This window comes from Gastrolobium bilobum, unplaced genomic scaffold (genome assembly GCF_033153095.1).
Source record: "Gastrolobium bilobum isolate Gb01-03AN ecotype WA unplaced genomic scaffold, APGP_CSIRO_Gbil_v1 utg40652, whole genome shotgun sequence".
NCBI lineage: Eukaryota > Viridiplantae > Streptophyta > Magnoliopsida > Fabales > Fabaceae > Gastrolobium > Gastrolobium bilobum.
In genome coordinates, this window is record NW_026895102.1 from 117,647 (window position 1) to 132,133 (window position 14,487).

The 14,487-nt window shown below is 38.4% G+C and overlaps 2 protein-coding genes across 3 annotated transcripts; one reads left to right on the forward strand and one right to left on the reverse strand.

Moving 5' to 3' along the window:
- Window positions 1–1,038: 1,038 nt before the first annotated feature.
- LOC133305091 (uncharacterized) lies at window positions 1,039–4,166 on the forward strand. Its single transcript, XM_061505250.1, has 5 exons — window positions 1,039–1,153; window positions 1,296–2,282; window positions 2,387–2,664; window positions 2,790–3,126; window positions 3,373–4,166. Exons 1-5 carry the CDS (start codon window positions 1,039–1,041, stop codon window positions 4,164–4,166), a joined length of 2,511 nt encoding a protein of 836 aa, XP_061361234.1.
- Window positions 4,167–6,802: 2,636 nt separating this feature from the next.
- LOC133304925 (uncharacterized) lies at window positions 6,803–10,363 on the reverse strand. 2 transcript variants are annotated; one of them, XR_009750703.1, is made up of 4 exons: window positions 10,246–10,363; window positions 8,250–9,763; window positions 7,738–7,868; window positions 6,803–7,274 (listed from the first exon to the last, which is right to left on the reverse strand). XR_009750703.1 is itself a non-coding variant. In XM_061505035.1 (2 exons), the coding sequence occupies exon 2, from the start codon at window positions 9,442–9,444 to the stop codon at window positions 8,308–8,310; it is 1,137 nt and encodes a 378-aa protein (XP_061361019.1). In that variant the 5' UTR covers window positions 9,445–9,763; window positions 10,246–10,363; the 3' UTR covers window positions 7,875–8,307. The 2 variants fall into 2 exon arrangements, 1 of the variants encoding a protein (XP_061361019.1); XM_061505035.1 differs by lacking the exons at window positions 6,803–7,274; window positions 7,738–7,868 and having other exon boundaries at window positions 7,875–9,763.
- Window positions 10,364–14,487: the final 4,124 nt, after the last annotated feature.

A 14,487-nucleotide genomic window follows, 5' to 3' on the forward strand; every position in this document is an offset into this window, starting at 1 on the left:
TGAGGTTGTGGAATCTTGTGGGAATTTTTGAGGTCATTGACATGGAGAATGGCTATATTGTTATTAGGTTTCAGGAGGATGGGGACTATAACAGTGTGCTTCATTAGGGGCCATGGATAGTGGCTGACCACTATTTGACCGTGCAGAGGTGGAGACCTCTATTCAACCCGTATGATGATCACCTGAAACACATTGTTGTCTGGATTAGAGTCCCAGGTTTGCCTCTAGAATTTTATACGAACCATTGGTTGTGGACGATTGGTAGTTTTTTTGGGAGGCCTCTTAAGATAGACAAAAATTCTTTGAGGAGAAGTGAGCTTGGTAATGGCGATATCACAAAAAGAGCTAGGTTTGCTCGAAACTGTGTGGAAGTGGATCTTCGAAAAAGCTTCCTATCAAAGTTTAAGATAGGAGAAAGAGTAATGCAGGTAAGGTATGAGGGGCTACATGTGGCATGTATGGGCATAAGAAGGACTTATGTCCTAGCTCTGTGGGACTAAAACATACCCCAGAAGTGGGGACAGCTGAGGAAGGGAACCAAAAGGGGGTTGAGGTGGAGGAAACAGTGGTACAGATGAAGGAAGAGGAGGCATTTGGTAACTGGATGGTAGTCCAGAAACCAAGTAGAGGGAGAAGAATGAGAGCTAGTCCAGGTAAACAGATTGTACAAAAGGAAACTGGTATTAAGATTGTTGAAGAACCTGGAGACTCTAGCATTGATAACTCGGGTGTAGAAGTTGTTAATAACTCAGACCGTCCAATGGAAGATGTTGATCCTAATGGGGTTTCCAATCTAGTGGAAAAGAATGTTGAGTTAGTGAATAAATCTCATGATGGTGATGAGAGTGGGAGGAGAACAAAGGATGTGTCAGTGATCTCTCCTAATGTTGGGTTGGATAAGAAAAAAAAAAGGATGGGAAGGGTATTGTGCCTAAAGCTACAGGGGCAGGAGTTTCTGGGATGCAGAAGAGTAGAACGAATCCGAAAGGGTTTATGAATAAAGGATTTGGCTCTGAAAATCTACCTCCTAGTCTAGTCATGGTGGGATCTCATAAGGTGGGGACTAAGGGTAGAGGTCCTGATAGTGAAGTGTTGCAACCTGTGAATGAAGTCCTTATGCAGGTCATTCAGGCTTTGCAGCCTACTGGAAAGTGTAAAGGAGAGGGGAAGTCTAGCATGGTTTTGGATAAGGGAAATACAACCCTTACTGGGACCAGAGACTTCAAAAATCATTGATGGATCCATCCTTAGTGGGTGAGGTACCTTTATTTTTGTTTTTTTTTATTTCTGTATAGTTATTCTTATGAATCTTTGCTCTTGGAATTGTCGAGGAGTTGGTAAGAAGGAATTTCCTACATTGGTTAGGGACTTGAAGTTTAGATTTAATATTAAAGTGTTGGCTTTATTAGAAACTAAAATTCAGGGAAACAGAGGGGAAACTATTATTAGGAAGTTGGGTTTTCCCAAATTTTTCAAACAAGAGGCTGTGGGCTTTTCTGGTGGGATTTGGATTTTATGGGATGATAGAGATGTGGAGGTGGAGATTATCCAATCTCATCATCAATATGTTCATACTAAGATTCTATATCTGGAGGAAAAGAAGTTTAACTTTGTTTCTTTCGTCTATGGGAGTCCTAGGAGGATTGAGAGGTGCTGTCTTTGGGAGGGTTTGGAGGAGTTGGCCGAAGGGATCCATTCTTCTTGGGTCATTCTGGGTGATCTCAATTCTGTTCTTAGTCCATCTGAGAAGGTTGGAGGGAAGAAGGTGTGCTGGAAGAGTATTCAGGAGTTGAAAGATTGCATGGAGTCATGTGGCTTAACAGATATTGGTTTCAAAGGTCCAAGTTTTACATGGAAGAGGGGCGGACTCCAAGAAAGGATTGATAGGGCTCTAGCTAATGAAGAATGGAACTTAGCCTGGCCTAATAGAGTGCTAGGTCACCTGCCTTACTTCAATTCTGACCATAGGCCAATTCTTCTTGGTTGCTGTCAGGATTCTCATGGGAGGAAAAATGTGAAGCAGTTCAAGTTCTTGGCTGGTTGGCTAACTAGTGCTGATTTTGGGAATATTGTGAAGGACTGTTGGGAGAAGGATGTGGATTGGGGTACTGCTAGGAAGGAGTTTGTGGTGAAGGCTACCAAATGGCACCAAAATGTCTATAGAGAGGAAATGAGGCAGAAGCATAGGATTTATGCTAGAATTCAAGGTTTAGTATTCAGTTGGAAGCTTGCTATGATAGGAATCTTGAAAGACTTCAGGAGGACTTATGGAAAGAATTGGAGCAAATTCTAGTGAGAGAGGAACTAACTTGGTTTCAAAGATCAAGGGTGAAGTGGCTGAAATTTGGTGACAAAAATTCCAAAAAATTTCATTCTATCACTGTAGCCAGAAGGAGATTTAACAAGGTGACTGCAATTAAGGATGATGCAGGGGATTGGTTAACTGTGGAGAAGGAGATGGTGGATACAGCTGTTAGTTATTTTGAGAATCTATTTCGAGCAGAAAGGGAAGAGTGTGAGGAGTTTCCAATTAAGAATGCTTTTCCCAAGCTGGAGGATCAGGAGGTTAATCAGCTGGCTAGAATGCTAGATGATGAAGAGATAAGGAGAACTGTTTTTAAGATGGGAAGGTTTAAGGCTCCAGGTCCAGATGGGTTGCATGCGGTTTTTTTCAAACTCAATGGCACATCATTGGCAGATCTGTTTGTGAGATGGTCAGAAGTATATTCTGTGAGCCGAAGAGGGTGAATCTTGTTAATAAAACTCACATATGCTTGATTCCTAAAAAGGAGAACCTTGAATGCATGAGGGAATTCAGACCCATTAGCCTATGTAATGTATCTTACAAGATTGTCACTAAGGTGATTACTGATAGATTGAGAAGTTGGATGCCTAGGTGGGTTACTCCTAATCAATATGCTTTTGTGAAAGGTAGACATAGTGTTGATAATATCCTAGTTGCTCGGGAGATTATTCACTCTATGAGAAGGAAGAAAGAGAAGATGGGATGGATGATGATTAAAGTTGATTTGGATAAAGCCTATGATAGGCTTAGTTGGGAATTTATTCATGAGACTCTTATAGAGTTGGGGCTGCCTGAGGATTTAGTTTCACTAATTGATAATTGTATCAATTCAAGTGAATTAAATATATTATGGAATGGACAGCCTACTAGGTACTTTAAACCTTCCTGTGGAATTAGACAAGGGGATCCCTTATCCCCTTATCTATTTGTCTTATGTGTAGAAAGGCTGGCCCAGCTTATTTAAGTTGCTACTGAGGTCAAGGCTTGGAAACCAATTGCCTTGGGTAAGAAGGGTCCCCCTATATCCCATTTATTTTTTGCTGATGACATTATGCTATGTGTTGAAGCTTCCATTGATCAAGCTCATGTTATTACTGGCTGTTCTGGACAGAAGATTAGTAAAGAGAAAACAAGGGTATTCTTCTCAGAGAATGTGGGATACAGTAGGGCTAAGGAAATAAGTGAGTTCCTGGGTATAGGATCAACTCAGAATCTGGGGAAGTATTTGGGAGTGATGCTTAACCACTCTAGAGTAAACAATGCTACCTTTGGGAATGTCCTGGACAGGGTGAATAGGAGGTTGTGTGCTTGGAATGCTAAATCTTTATCCTTAGCTGGGAGGCTAACCTTAGCCAAATCAGAGCTATTTGCTATGCCTACATATGCAATGCAGACTGCCTGGTTGCCTAAAACTGTTTGCAATGACATTGAGAAGCAGACTCGTGGTTTCATATGGGGATCTACAAGAGATAAGAGGGGAACTCACCTTGTCAAATGGGAGAGGATGTGTTCTGCTAAACAGCTTGGAGGTGTCCGGTTGAGGGACTTAAGGAAATTTAATCAAGCTTTTAACACGAAGGTGGGCTTTGGATTATTGACTAATAAAGATGCTTTGTGGGCTAGAGTATTGAGGAACAAATATAAATTAGAGGATGGATTAACTCCTCAGATTTCCAAGTCTGGCAGTACTAGCAATATCTGGAGAGGCATATGTGCATCCTGGGATAATGTGTTGGAGGGGACCAGGATCTCAATTGGTAATGGCAGGGGAACCAGGTTCTGGTATGATTGTTGGGTTCCTGGCTTTGGGAAGCTTATTGACAGAATTGTTGCTTCTGTACCAGATGAAGACAATAGTTAGGATGTGGCCTGCTATGTTCAGCATGATGGGGAGTGGAACTAAGGGAAGCTCATGAGATACCTTCCAGGTTATGTTTGTGATGCTATAGGTAAGATGGAGAGGCCAAGAAGGGATGGTGGAGATGACACAGTATTCTGGAGGCACTCTAGTAATGGATTGTTTTCTGTGAAATCAGCTTATCAAGCTATTGAGAAACAGTTGCCTGTGATGCAAGCTCAGAATCAATGGTGGAATCTAGCTTGGAAGTGGAGGGGACCTGAAAGGATCAAGCATTTCCTTTGGCTTTTACTGGGAAATAACCTGCTCACTAATGATCTGAGATACCATTGGCACATGGGAGGGGAGTCTCTCTGTTATAGATGTCAACATCCTTGTGAAGACTGCAGCCACGTGATGAGAGATTGTTATTGGGCCAAACAGGTGTGGAGATGCCTTTTGAATAAATCCAGGTATGACTCTTTTTTCACTGGTTATTTTGTGGACTGGATTCAAGTCAATCTGGATAAAAGCAAGGATAAGAATCATGACCGATTGGGGGTACTTACTTTTGGGGTCACATGCTAGATGTTGTGGCAATCTAGGAATAACTTTGTTTTTAAAAATGAAGTCTGTCAACCCGAAGCCATTAGTCATAAGATCAGGCTGTATGTTGAGAATATATTACAATCTGAGAACATGCTTGATGAGGCTGCTATCAACCTGAAGCAAGGGGATGTTTTTAAAACCCAATGGAGGCCTCCTGAACAAGGCTGGATCAAGATAAACTCTGATGGTGCTTGCTCATTGGATGGCTGTCGGTGTAGTTGTGGAGGAGTTTTGAGGGATAGTGAGGGGAAATAGCTGTTGAGCTATATGAAAAAGGTGGGGCATGGTAATGCGCTCAAGGCAGAATTGTAGGGAGCTTTGGTAGGATTGCAGGTAGCATGGGACCATGGATTCAAGCAGGTTCATTTGGAAGGGGACTCTTTAGATATGCTGCAGCTGATCCAGGATGGGGCTGTTGTTGATCACCCTTTTTGCTCACTTCTGTCCAGCATCAAGGAAATGGTTGATAAACCATGGAAGATCGTATTTTCTCACATTAAAAGGGAAGGAAATGAAGTGGCCAATATGGCTACAAAGATGGAACTTAGTTCTTCGGATGCTGTTATTTTCCCTAATGTTCTCCCTGATTGTAGGGTGCTAGTTGAGAAGGATTTGTTGGGGCATAGAGCCTCTAACAATCCTTAGGTTGTTGCTGTTTTTTTAATTTTCCCTAATATCCAAAAAAAAAAGACGCCCACTCAAGTACATGAACAGTGGATATGTGGCATCATCTAGCCACAAGTACACTTATAAAGATAGAAAATATGCCTTGCATATACATCTCGCTACTCATACTTCCAACATAAGCAGCAAACTAGGGAACTTCTAATCTAGACCTGATATATGCGAGAAGAAGGCCCAATCCATAAGAGCCTATAAGGCCCAAAAACCATAAACTTAACCCTGAAAGAAACATGTCTGCATATGAATCATGGGCATCTCGCCTACTTGGCTAACAAGCCAGAAGTGACTTCGTAACTAAGGAAACATCATTGCCGAGATCAGCAGCTTAGGTAATTTGGCCTTCTCATGAACCCAATGAATGAATGACATCAGCAGCTTACCATTATATTACTAGAACTAGACTTACACTAGGCTTCACCACCAAAGAATAGTCTGTGAAAGGCCACCCTTCTCCACCAATGGGAATTAACAACGCCTTATGAAAAGTGCCCAGATTATCGTTCCCACGAGAATAGTACGCTAATTAATGCCTTTAACTATTCTAAAAAGAATGAAAATGAAAAGAAGAGTTAGTAATTGACATGTTTGGTCAAACGTTCCCTACTGTTTTGACAACGTTCCTCAAGAACAGTAAGTTCAATCTAACAGCAAACAGTTCTTCGCTTCGTTATATATGATATCCTTCTTGTTGAGAGAAGGGACAACAATATTCATGAGAGAATGATTGATACAAGATTGAATAAAGAAAAATATTGCAAATAATAATAACAATAATTAAGAGACAAAAAATATGGAGTGATAAAAACAGTTTTTAACAGAAGGAATGGATCCACTGTTCTATTCTTAAATAGTTATATTCTCCACTCAAGCCTTAACACTTTTGGCTTTGATCAGGTCTTTTCACTACAAGATCTGATTCCTCAGCTCATAGACTAAATGGCTCACAAGTTTCCATATTGTTATGGCTCCCTTGACTCCAACAGTTACTTAGCACATGACCTTTAGTGAACGAGGTGGTCCCTTATTCCTAAGGCAACCAGCAGTGTTGTTTCCACAACACTACCTTCCCCCTCTGATTAAGCTGTCTGAAATCCCTTCCTTATGGAAGTTCCTTTCTCAGTATGTGTTCAATTTCCATTGATACACAATGAATATAGCTCACTTAACCAAAGAAATACAAAAGCTTCAGTACAAGAGTTTTGAAAATAGTTCTTTAAGAACTTCACAGTTTTTTCGTTTCACAGATAACTTAGCCCATGGCTACTACTTTAAAGATAGTTATTCCAAACTGAAATCTCATAGACCCGAGATTCAGTTCAGAGATAACGAGTGGAAAAGAAGATAAATAACACGTATATTTAACTGGAAACAAATTAGGTTACAATAAAGGGAAAAATGAAGAAATATGGTTGTTGCTCGTGAGGAGTCTCAAGTGGGTGATACATAATGGAGAAGAAGTTGTTGTCACTTAACTAATGCTAAAATTATACAACTGAAAACGTAAAACTACCAAAAAAACCAAGTAATCTCTTCTTAAGGAATTCGATGATCTTCTTCGTGCTGGAACGTCCTATTTATAGGCAAAAGAGTGGATGACAAAACTTGTAATTTCCATTGAGTTGTTTTCTTAACTGCATGAAAGGGGCGGTGTGAACAGAGCTCAGAGGGACGCAAGTTGCTTGGATGGGACACTTGTTGTTGAGATTTGTCTTTTCTTCTGCAGTCCCTCATGCCTTGCTTTTCTCTTAGCCAATAGGAACGCTTTATTCCCTGTGCACGTTTCTTCCCACTTGAGTGTTGTACCTCTTATGCTTTACAGAAGCTTCTTTTCAACGTTACCTGCAAAGTGTACAGAGGGATAGAGTTAGTGGAGCAGGAGTATTTAATTTTCCCATTCTGTTCCCTTTTTTTTATATTTTCCAAAGGATTACGTCATCATCTGTTCCCCACTGTGCTTTTGTCATAAAGATATAAAACATGTGTTTTTAGTGCTGAAGTTGCTCACCAGATGAGGAAAAGGATGATATTTTACCATCAAAATAGAATTAGATGGGAACGAATTTTCGTCCCATCATAACCAATTAAAATGAGGATTGCCATCCTCGGTACAATATTCTTTGTCAAGACATGCACATAATCCTCATCATCGCCGATCGTCGATCATATTTATATCAACAACTTTGATTTATTTGATACAAATAAATCTTAGATATAAATAAATTAATAACCAAAATTTGGTATCAAACATTTTCTTTTTATACGCGTGCAAACACTAATTACTACAACAGAGTTCATAACTTACCTTTTAATGCAAGGAAAGTAATTCTTTTGTATAGTCTTCTTCATTGGTCGATCACAATGCAGTTTATTCAATAAGTAGAATATCTTGAGCAACATCTAAATTTTCAATGGCAGGATCCCCATTTCACGGAGCTGTTAATCCATATTTCAATATTAAAGCAGCAGAAAAACACCGTCGGCGTTCACAGATATTTGAGCGTAAGGAAAAATAAACAGCACAGTAAAAAGTATAAATAGAAGACCAATAGGATTTCTCTTTTTATTCTCAACACAAATGAGGGGTAGAAATATGTAGCACAATGAAAAAGCTGTTCAATTCATTGCATTCTCCTATCTAAACCTTTCCTGTCAATTAAAGTAACACAACTTTAAACTGAACAAAGTAATGCAAGCAACTAAAAATCTAAATTTACATTTAATCCGAGCAAATCCATTACAAAACCAAAGATGAATAAAAAGATAAATGCCATATTATGGGGAAAAGAAGAAAAAAAAAACCTTCATGATTCCTACCTCAGCTATCAACATTTGTCACAATAGCACACAGTCATCCCAAAGTAATATAAGAACATTATGACTGCACAGCTTTATTTTGTTTGATACAAACCGGTGCCTTGAACTCTTGGCATTTCCACATTGATGTAGCCTCAATTGGCATCACTCTGTCAGTGGATGGCTCCACAGGAAACATGGGTATACTACCAACAGGATGACTTCCTGTATTCATTTCAGTCAATAGAGAACTTCTGGCTCTTATTACTTCCTTTGGCTGTTCCCTATCTTTTGAGGTGCAAATGCTTAAGGGCAACTTTTTTAGCTTTGCCCTTCCTCTCTTCTTACCCATGGAAGACAAATCTTCAGTTTTTTTATCTTTTGACTGGCTTGACTCTGCTTCAGCATTATCTATCTCTATTTGGCAAGATCTATCATATTTGAATCCCTTCTTATCTTTCTTACTTGAGCAAACCTCTTGGATGGATCCTTCAGAATCAATTTTGCCAGCTACCGCATGGCTGTTGTTCAAAGATAAGCAATCTTGTCCAAATGCCATAGCAGATGCAGATGCAGAGCCCTCAGTTATTTCAAAACTTGAAGAGCTTTTAGGCTTCTTGTGTTTACTACCTTTTGATACTGAATTTGGAGAATTCTTAGAGATTCTTGGAGAACTATTCATGGCTCGATGTAACTTACGAGCTAATTCTTCATCTGTCCTACAAATTTCATTTGGTTGGTATTTTTTGTACAACAGCTGAACTGGGAGATGCTTCTTTAACTTGCTCCTTTTCAGATTTCTTTCCTTGCTGGTTGCCTCCTCAGAGAAAGATGCAACGAAATCTAAAGCACTCTTGGCCGCAGCAACGGCCTTTGCTGCTATTGCAGCTTTTCCTACAGCTGCGGTTCTTGCAGCCTCCGCAGCCTTAGTTGCAGTAACAGCTGCTGTTTTTGATGCCTCCACTACCTCCTCAGGTGTAAGGTTAGGGTTATTTGAATGAAAACTCAACAAATGCTTAAGCCGGGCTTCGAACTCACTTGAAAAGGACAAGCAAGAAGGGGAAGCAACATCTGTAACACAAGAAGCAGCAACGGGAGATGGAGATGCAGTAGCATCACCATCTGAACTTTGTTTTTTCAATCCGGCAAGAAGACGTTTCCGAGGTGGCAAGAGAACATCAGCATCCAACTGATTGACATCACACACGTTCTCCATGATCCCCCAGTAAATTCAATTTAATTAATACTCAGATAATAATGAATTTTATTTATTTATTTTTTTACATGACTCAAATTGCCACTCCATTGACAATCATATCATAGGAACAATGATCAAACCTTTCCCAACTCCACATCCCTGATGAAATCAACATTTTAATACACCTACAAGATCCTTAACAAACCCTACATAAAACCTAGACCAACTAAAACACTATCCAAGGCGGTACCATTTTCTGTTGTTAAGAAACATTCATGAGAAGAAGAAATATGACTCATACCCGTAACCAAATTCTTCCATTTCACCACTTTGATTCCTAAAGAGAGAAAGAAAGAAAACAACAAAATCAAACTCAAACTAAATGCACCACAGACGATTTCATTCATTAGAATTACTTTATCTATGAAAAATGAAAAACACAACAGCAGAAAACGTTAATTCTCAAACATTATCCAACCCTACTACCCCTATCAACCGAAAAAACAAAAAAAAAATCAACTAGGATGCATAATTCAGCAACATAATCATAAGATCAGGAACAAACATGAATTCTATCTACTCATGCAGCACAAGACAGGGTTTTTTCCAACAACCCAATTCCCAAAACGGTTTGAATCAATCCACAAAGCAATGAATCCAGAACGGAAAGCAACCAAACACAGCTTAAATCTGAATTCAGCAGAATCAAGCCAAATCAAAGAGAGTTTTCATATGGGGTTTCATGAGTCAAATTCAAAAACAGAAAAAAAGATCAAAAGAGAGTTGGAACCATTGAGAATGAAGGAGGTGCATATGTACCTGATCCTGTTGAGGAAGCTAAAGGTAAAGAGAGAACGATGGGTAGAGAAGGATCCAGGATTAGGGTTTTCAGAGAGAGAAGAAGAAGAAGAGGTGGTTATGGTGAAGAAGAAAATGCAGGGCTTGTGAAAACGCAAGATCTTTGTTTTTTATATACATGTATTTATTTTTAGGGAATTAATTTTCTCATTTTACATGATAAAATTTTCTTATGCCACACACTCAATGTATAAGTGGGGTTTACAAAAAATAAAAAGATAAAAGAATAAATATGGGACCCACCTTGTATATGTAACATGAGAATTTTTTGTCATCTAAAATGAAAAAAGATTAACCCTTATTTTTACGAGAGATTGCGTAAGTGGAAGAATTTCAATTGGTTGTGGTTCTAGAACGCTAAACACGCAAATCCCACAAAAAAAACACCAATTAAGTACTCTTCTTTCCAAGTGAACCTCGTAGTTCTTTTTAATTTTTTAATTTTTTTGAAACAATGTCAATGACAATGTTGTAATTGTCTCCATTTGTGTAACACTGTTTTTTTCCTTTTATTTTGTGTCCACGGGAAAAATGCAATGAATGAAGTTTATATAAAAAGTTAATCGAAACTTTATCCTTCAATTTTTTTAATATTAAATTTAACATTTTTTTAGTGTTTCCCATCATGCATCTTCAAGTTGGTGTGAAGACTTTTATTTAAACTTTAAATGATTTTGATTCTGATACATTGTTAACGTAACTTATTCTTGCATTTAATGATGTACTGTTGTATTATTTAATAAGCTTAACACTTTATTTATAAAGGAAATACATCCGTAATGTTGCATGATATCAAAATACTTTCATGCATAGACAACAATTGGAGAGAGAAACAATTCTACAGAGAGAAACAAATATTAGTGGGTCCCATGTTTGTCTATGTAGGAATTTTTTTTGCTTTCCTGTGACCTTACGAATGTATTACCTAATTTATAATTGATATACCTAAATTTATTAAATGAGTTATAATTAAAAGAGAGTATAAAACCTTCTTTTATAACTAGTGGATATTAAAGTTATGCTCATTTTGTATAAAGATTTTTAAATCTTCAGCTTCAGTTTGACGGGATATTAAATTAACTCGCAATTGTTAAAAACCTTTAAAAACAAGTATATATAAAAGGTGATTTTTTATTCTTTCCATTTAGTTAACTGTGAAAAATTACATAGAAAAAACCACATTTCATATTGAACTGTAAATATGTAAATGAAATCGGTAATCATTGCAATATTTCATATATAAGCCATTTGGACAAAAATAACGGTGACAATCTTTGTTTATTAGAGCAAAGAATTAGTTTTTATTTTTGTGTTTTTGTTTCCCTTTCTTACTTATCCTAATGGAATATTGGTCGTACAACGGCAATCAGGTTTTTTTTTTTTTTTTAAGTTCATAAACCTCTTTGTGATTTATTCTTTTATCATTTGTTCTTTATTTTTTTTTCTTTTCAATTATTCAATGTGATTTTTTTCGTTCAAACCCTTCTTTAACATTGTTAATAATTGAACAAATTTGTCCATTTGTGAAGAAAAAAAAATACTATTTCCATAACTTGTGTAAGTAAACCGTGCACAGATCCAATCTAACTACACCTAAAAATACATAAAACCCTTTATTGAGTTACAAACATAACAATGTAAAATAGTTATGAAATGTTATCAAAAAAAAAAAAAGTTATGAAATGACTACAAGATAAGGCATACTTACCTCAATGCACAATAATTGTAACATATGAGAATTTGTCTCTTCACAATGTACTTTAGAGGTTATGCTTCATTTGTGAGGAACAACAAACCATTAGTGAGGAACAACAAACCATACAATTGAAGGTGTTGAAGATGGTTGCTGAAAGATTCTACTATCCAAAGGATAACCCAAAGTAACCAATGAGAGAAGATTCCTACTTCAGTTGTGAGGAACAACAAACAATTGGTGTGGCTGATGGTATCTGTTAAATCCATATAGACCGTAGATGATAGATATGTGCACTCAGATATATCTATGAGAGAGATATCGTACGGGCATATAGCCAAGTGCACTAACAATAGGCACGTAGCCAAAACGTGGATGTGTGTGCCCAATGATGCAGCAATAAAGAATGAGTCAAAAAGTATGTACCTGAGAAGCTTAACCATTTATTTATAGAAAGGGTTACCTATAGGTGTAGAGTCCTGATAGGAGTGTGATTATTTGGGATAGGATGATAGTATTATCCTTATCTCTTTAGTCTATCACAGGTTATTATGTTGTTTACCTATTTATTAGGTTGTTGTGATAGGGACCTAATATTCTGGTCCATAACAGTTCCCCAATCTGGTAGTTTGAGCGTTTAGGCTGTCGGGCTGTAATATTTTTCTTGCCCCTAAGACACGTACAGATTCGTCCTTAATTGGCATCTGCTTGGCGTTCTTGAGTCGCTTTGCACGCATTTCTTTTGTGGGGGCTTCTGTCCTTTTTATGTTGTAAAGTAATTGTTAAGTTTTTCTGGGCCTTTGTCTTCTTCGACGTGGCCATTTCAATTTCAACTCCTATCATGCTTTTATGATGCATCTTCCCGTTCTTTTTGTTAAAGTTGCTTTAGCTCGACTTGTGTTGCCGAGGCTTTATCTTTTGTGAACCCGGATTGTCTTACTAAGGCTCTAATTTGTACTACTTTCTGGGCTACTTTAGAGATTTAGGCTCGTTATGTGGCCTTTTGTCCCTTATTCCATTTGTTATTCAGGCCTGAATAGTAATGTCGTAGCCCTAGCGTATTTAAGCCAATGATGTCGAAATGGTCTTAATATGCACCACTTTATAGGGGGCTCTCAAGTGTTGGGTTCGTAACATGGACCTTAGGACCGACATGTTCAGTCGTGGGCCTTTGCTATCTACCGTGATTTCAATACATGAGTCTTTAGTCTTTATACTGATTACTACCAGAATATTACTGAATAATTCACCTTTTATTGAAAAGTGAGTTTTTACATAGCTCCTTACAGTTTATTTTTGTCAAAGCCGTTTTAGGGCCTTTGGAGCTCGAGGCTATAGCCGAGGTTCGAAACTAGGTTATGAGGTTGGGTTTCTTCAAGCCATGGAGCGGTCCGTTCCCGTGTGACTCCATAAGTAGACCAAACGTGGCATATAGTAAATACGTCTAAACCCGACTGGATTTGTTATGGCATATAGTATTTGTCTTGATGGCCTTGTATAGTATTTGTATAGAATTTTGTTTGGCCGGCATGCATCACTGTAGGCCTTCGTTGGCTGGACCCAGCTTCTTATCCGAGATCTTGAAGATTTACTTTCCAATTTTTGACTATATATTTTGACTTTGTGAGTAATGTGGAGCCGGTTTGGTATCTTGAGGATGTTGTTTTTAGGATCTCGGCCTAACTTGTCATGGCTTTTGTTTTGACTTTGGCTTCTTTTGCCAATCTTTAGGTTTATAGAGACGGTGTTAACCTCTTTTATTTGAGCCTGACTTTTCTCGCCTTGGCTCTCTTCGTTATACCCTTACAAGAACATTTTTAGCACTTGGACTCGTAGTCCATAGCCTTCCGCAAATAAACTCAGCTTATTAGCCGAGGTCTTGGATTGCAATCTGGCTTATAACGCCAAAATCTATTTGCTTGTTGAGACTCAGCTAGAATCCATGTAATCTTATTGAGACGCGCTCCAGATCTTGTATTTCGGACACTTCCTGGTCCACACAGATTTTCTTTGTGATTTATGATCTAAATTTTACCTCGGCTTTTGAATTTTGGTCCCGGGTTTAATGAGTCGGGTATTGAATATGCTACTCCGGTATTCCTCCCTCGACTTTTTTGGCCGAGGTCTAGCTCGGGAATGGCTGATCTTGCTCTTTGATCGCCTTACCAAGATTTCAACTTTGTTGCCTTTCATCGTTCTATTTTGATTGTTACATTCCTACACTTTCTCCCCAGTCCGGGATGTCGGGCTATAATGTTATTGTGCTCTGGTTATGCCTGAGTCTTTTTTCTTTGAAGACTCTATCTGGTCATGCCGGCGCCTGGCTGGGGTTCTAAGGCCGCCCATAGTACCCTTGATGGGTGACTTGATATTTGATTTAATGGTTGGAATTCAATCCATGTTATGAGTTTCTTGCCGCTTGACTCGACCTTCTTGGCCGAGGTTTGGACCTGGAATAGCTGCTATTTTTGCAGACCATCTTGTTTTTGCTTCTGTGCTGCCCCTGTTTG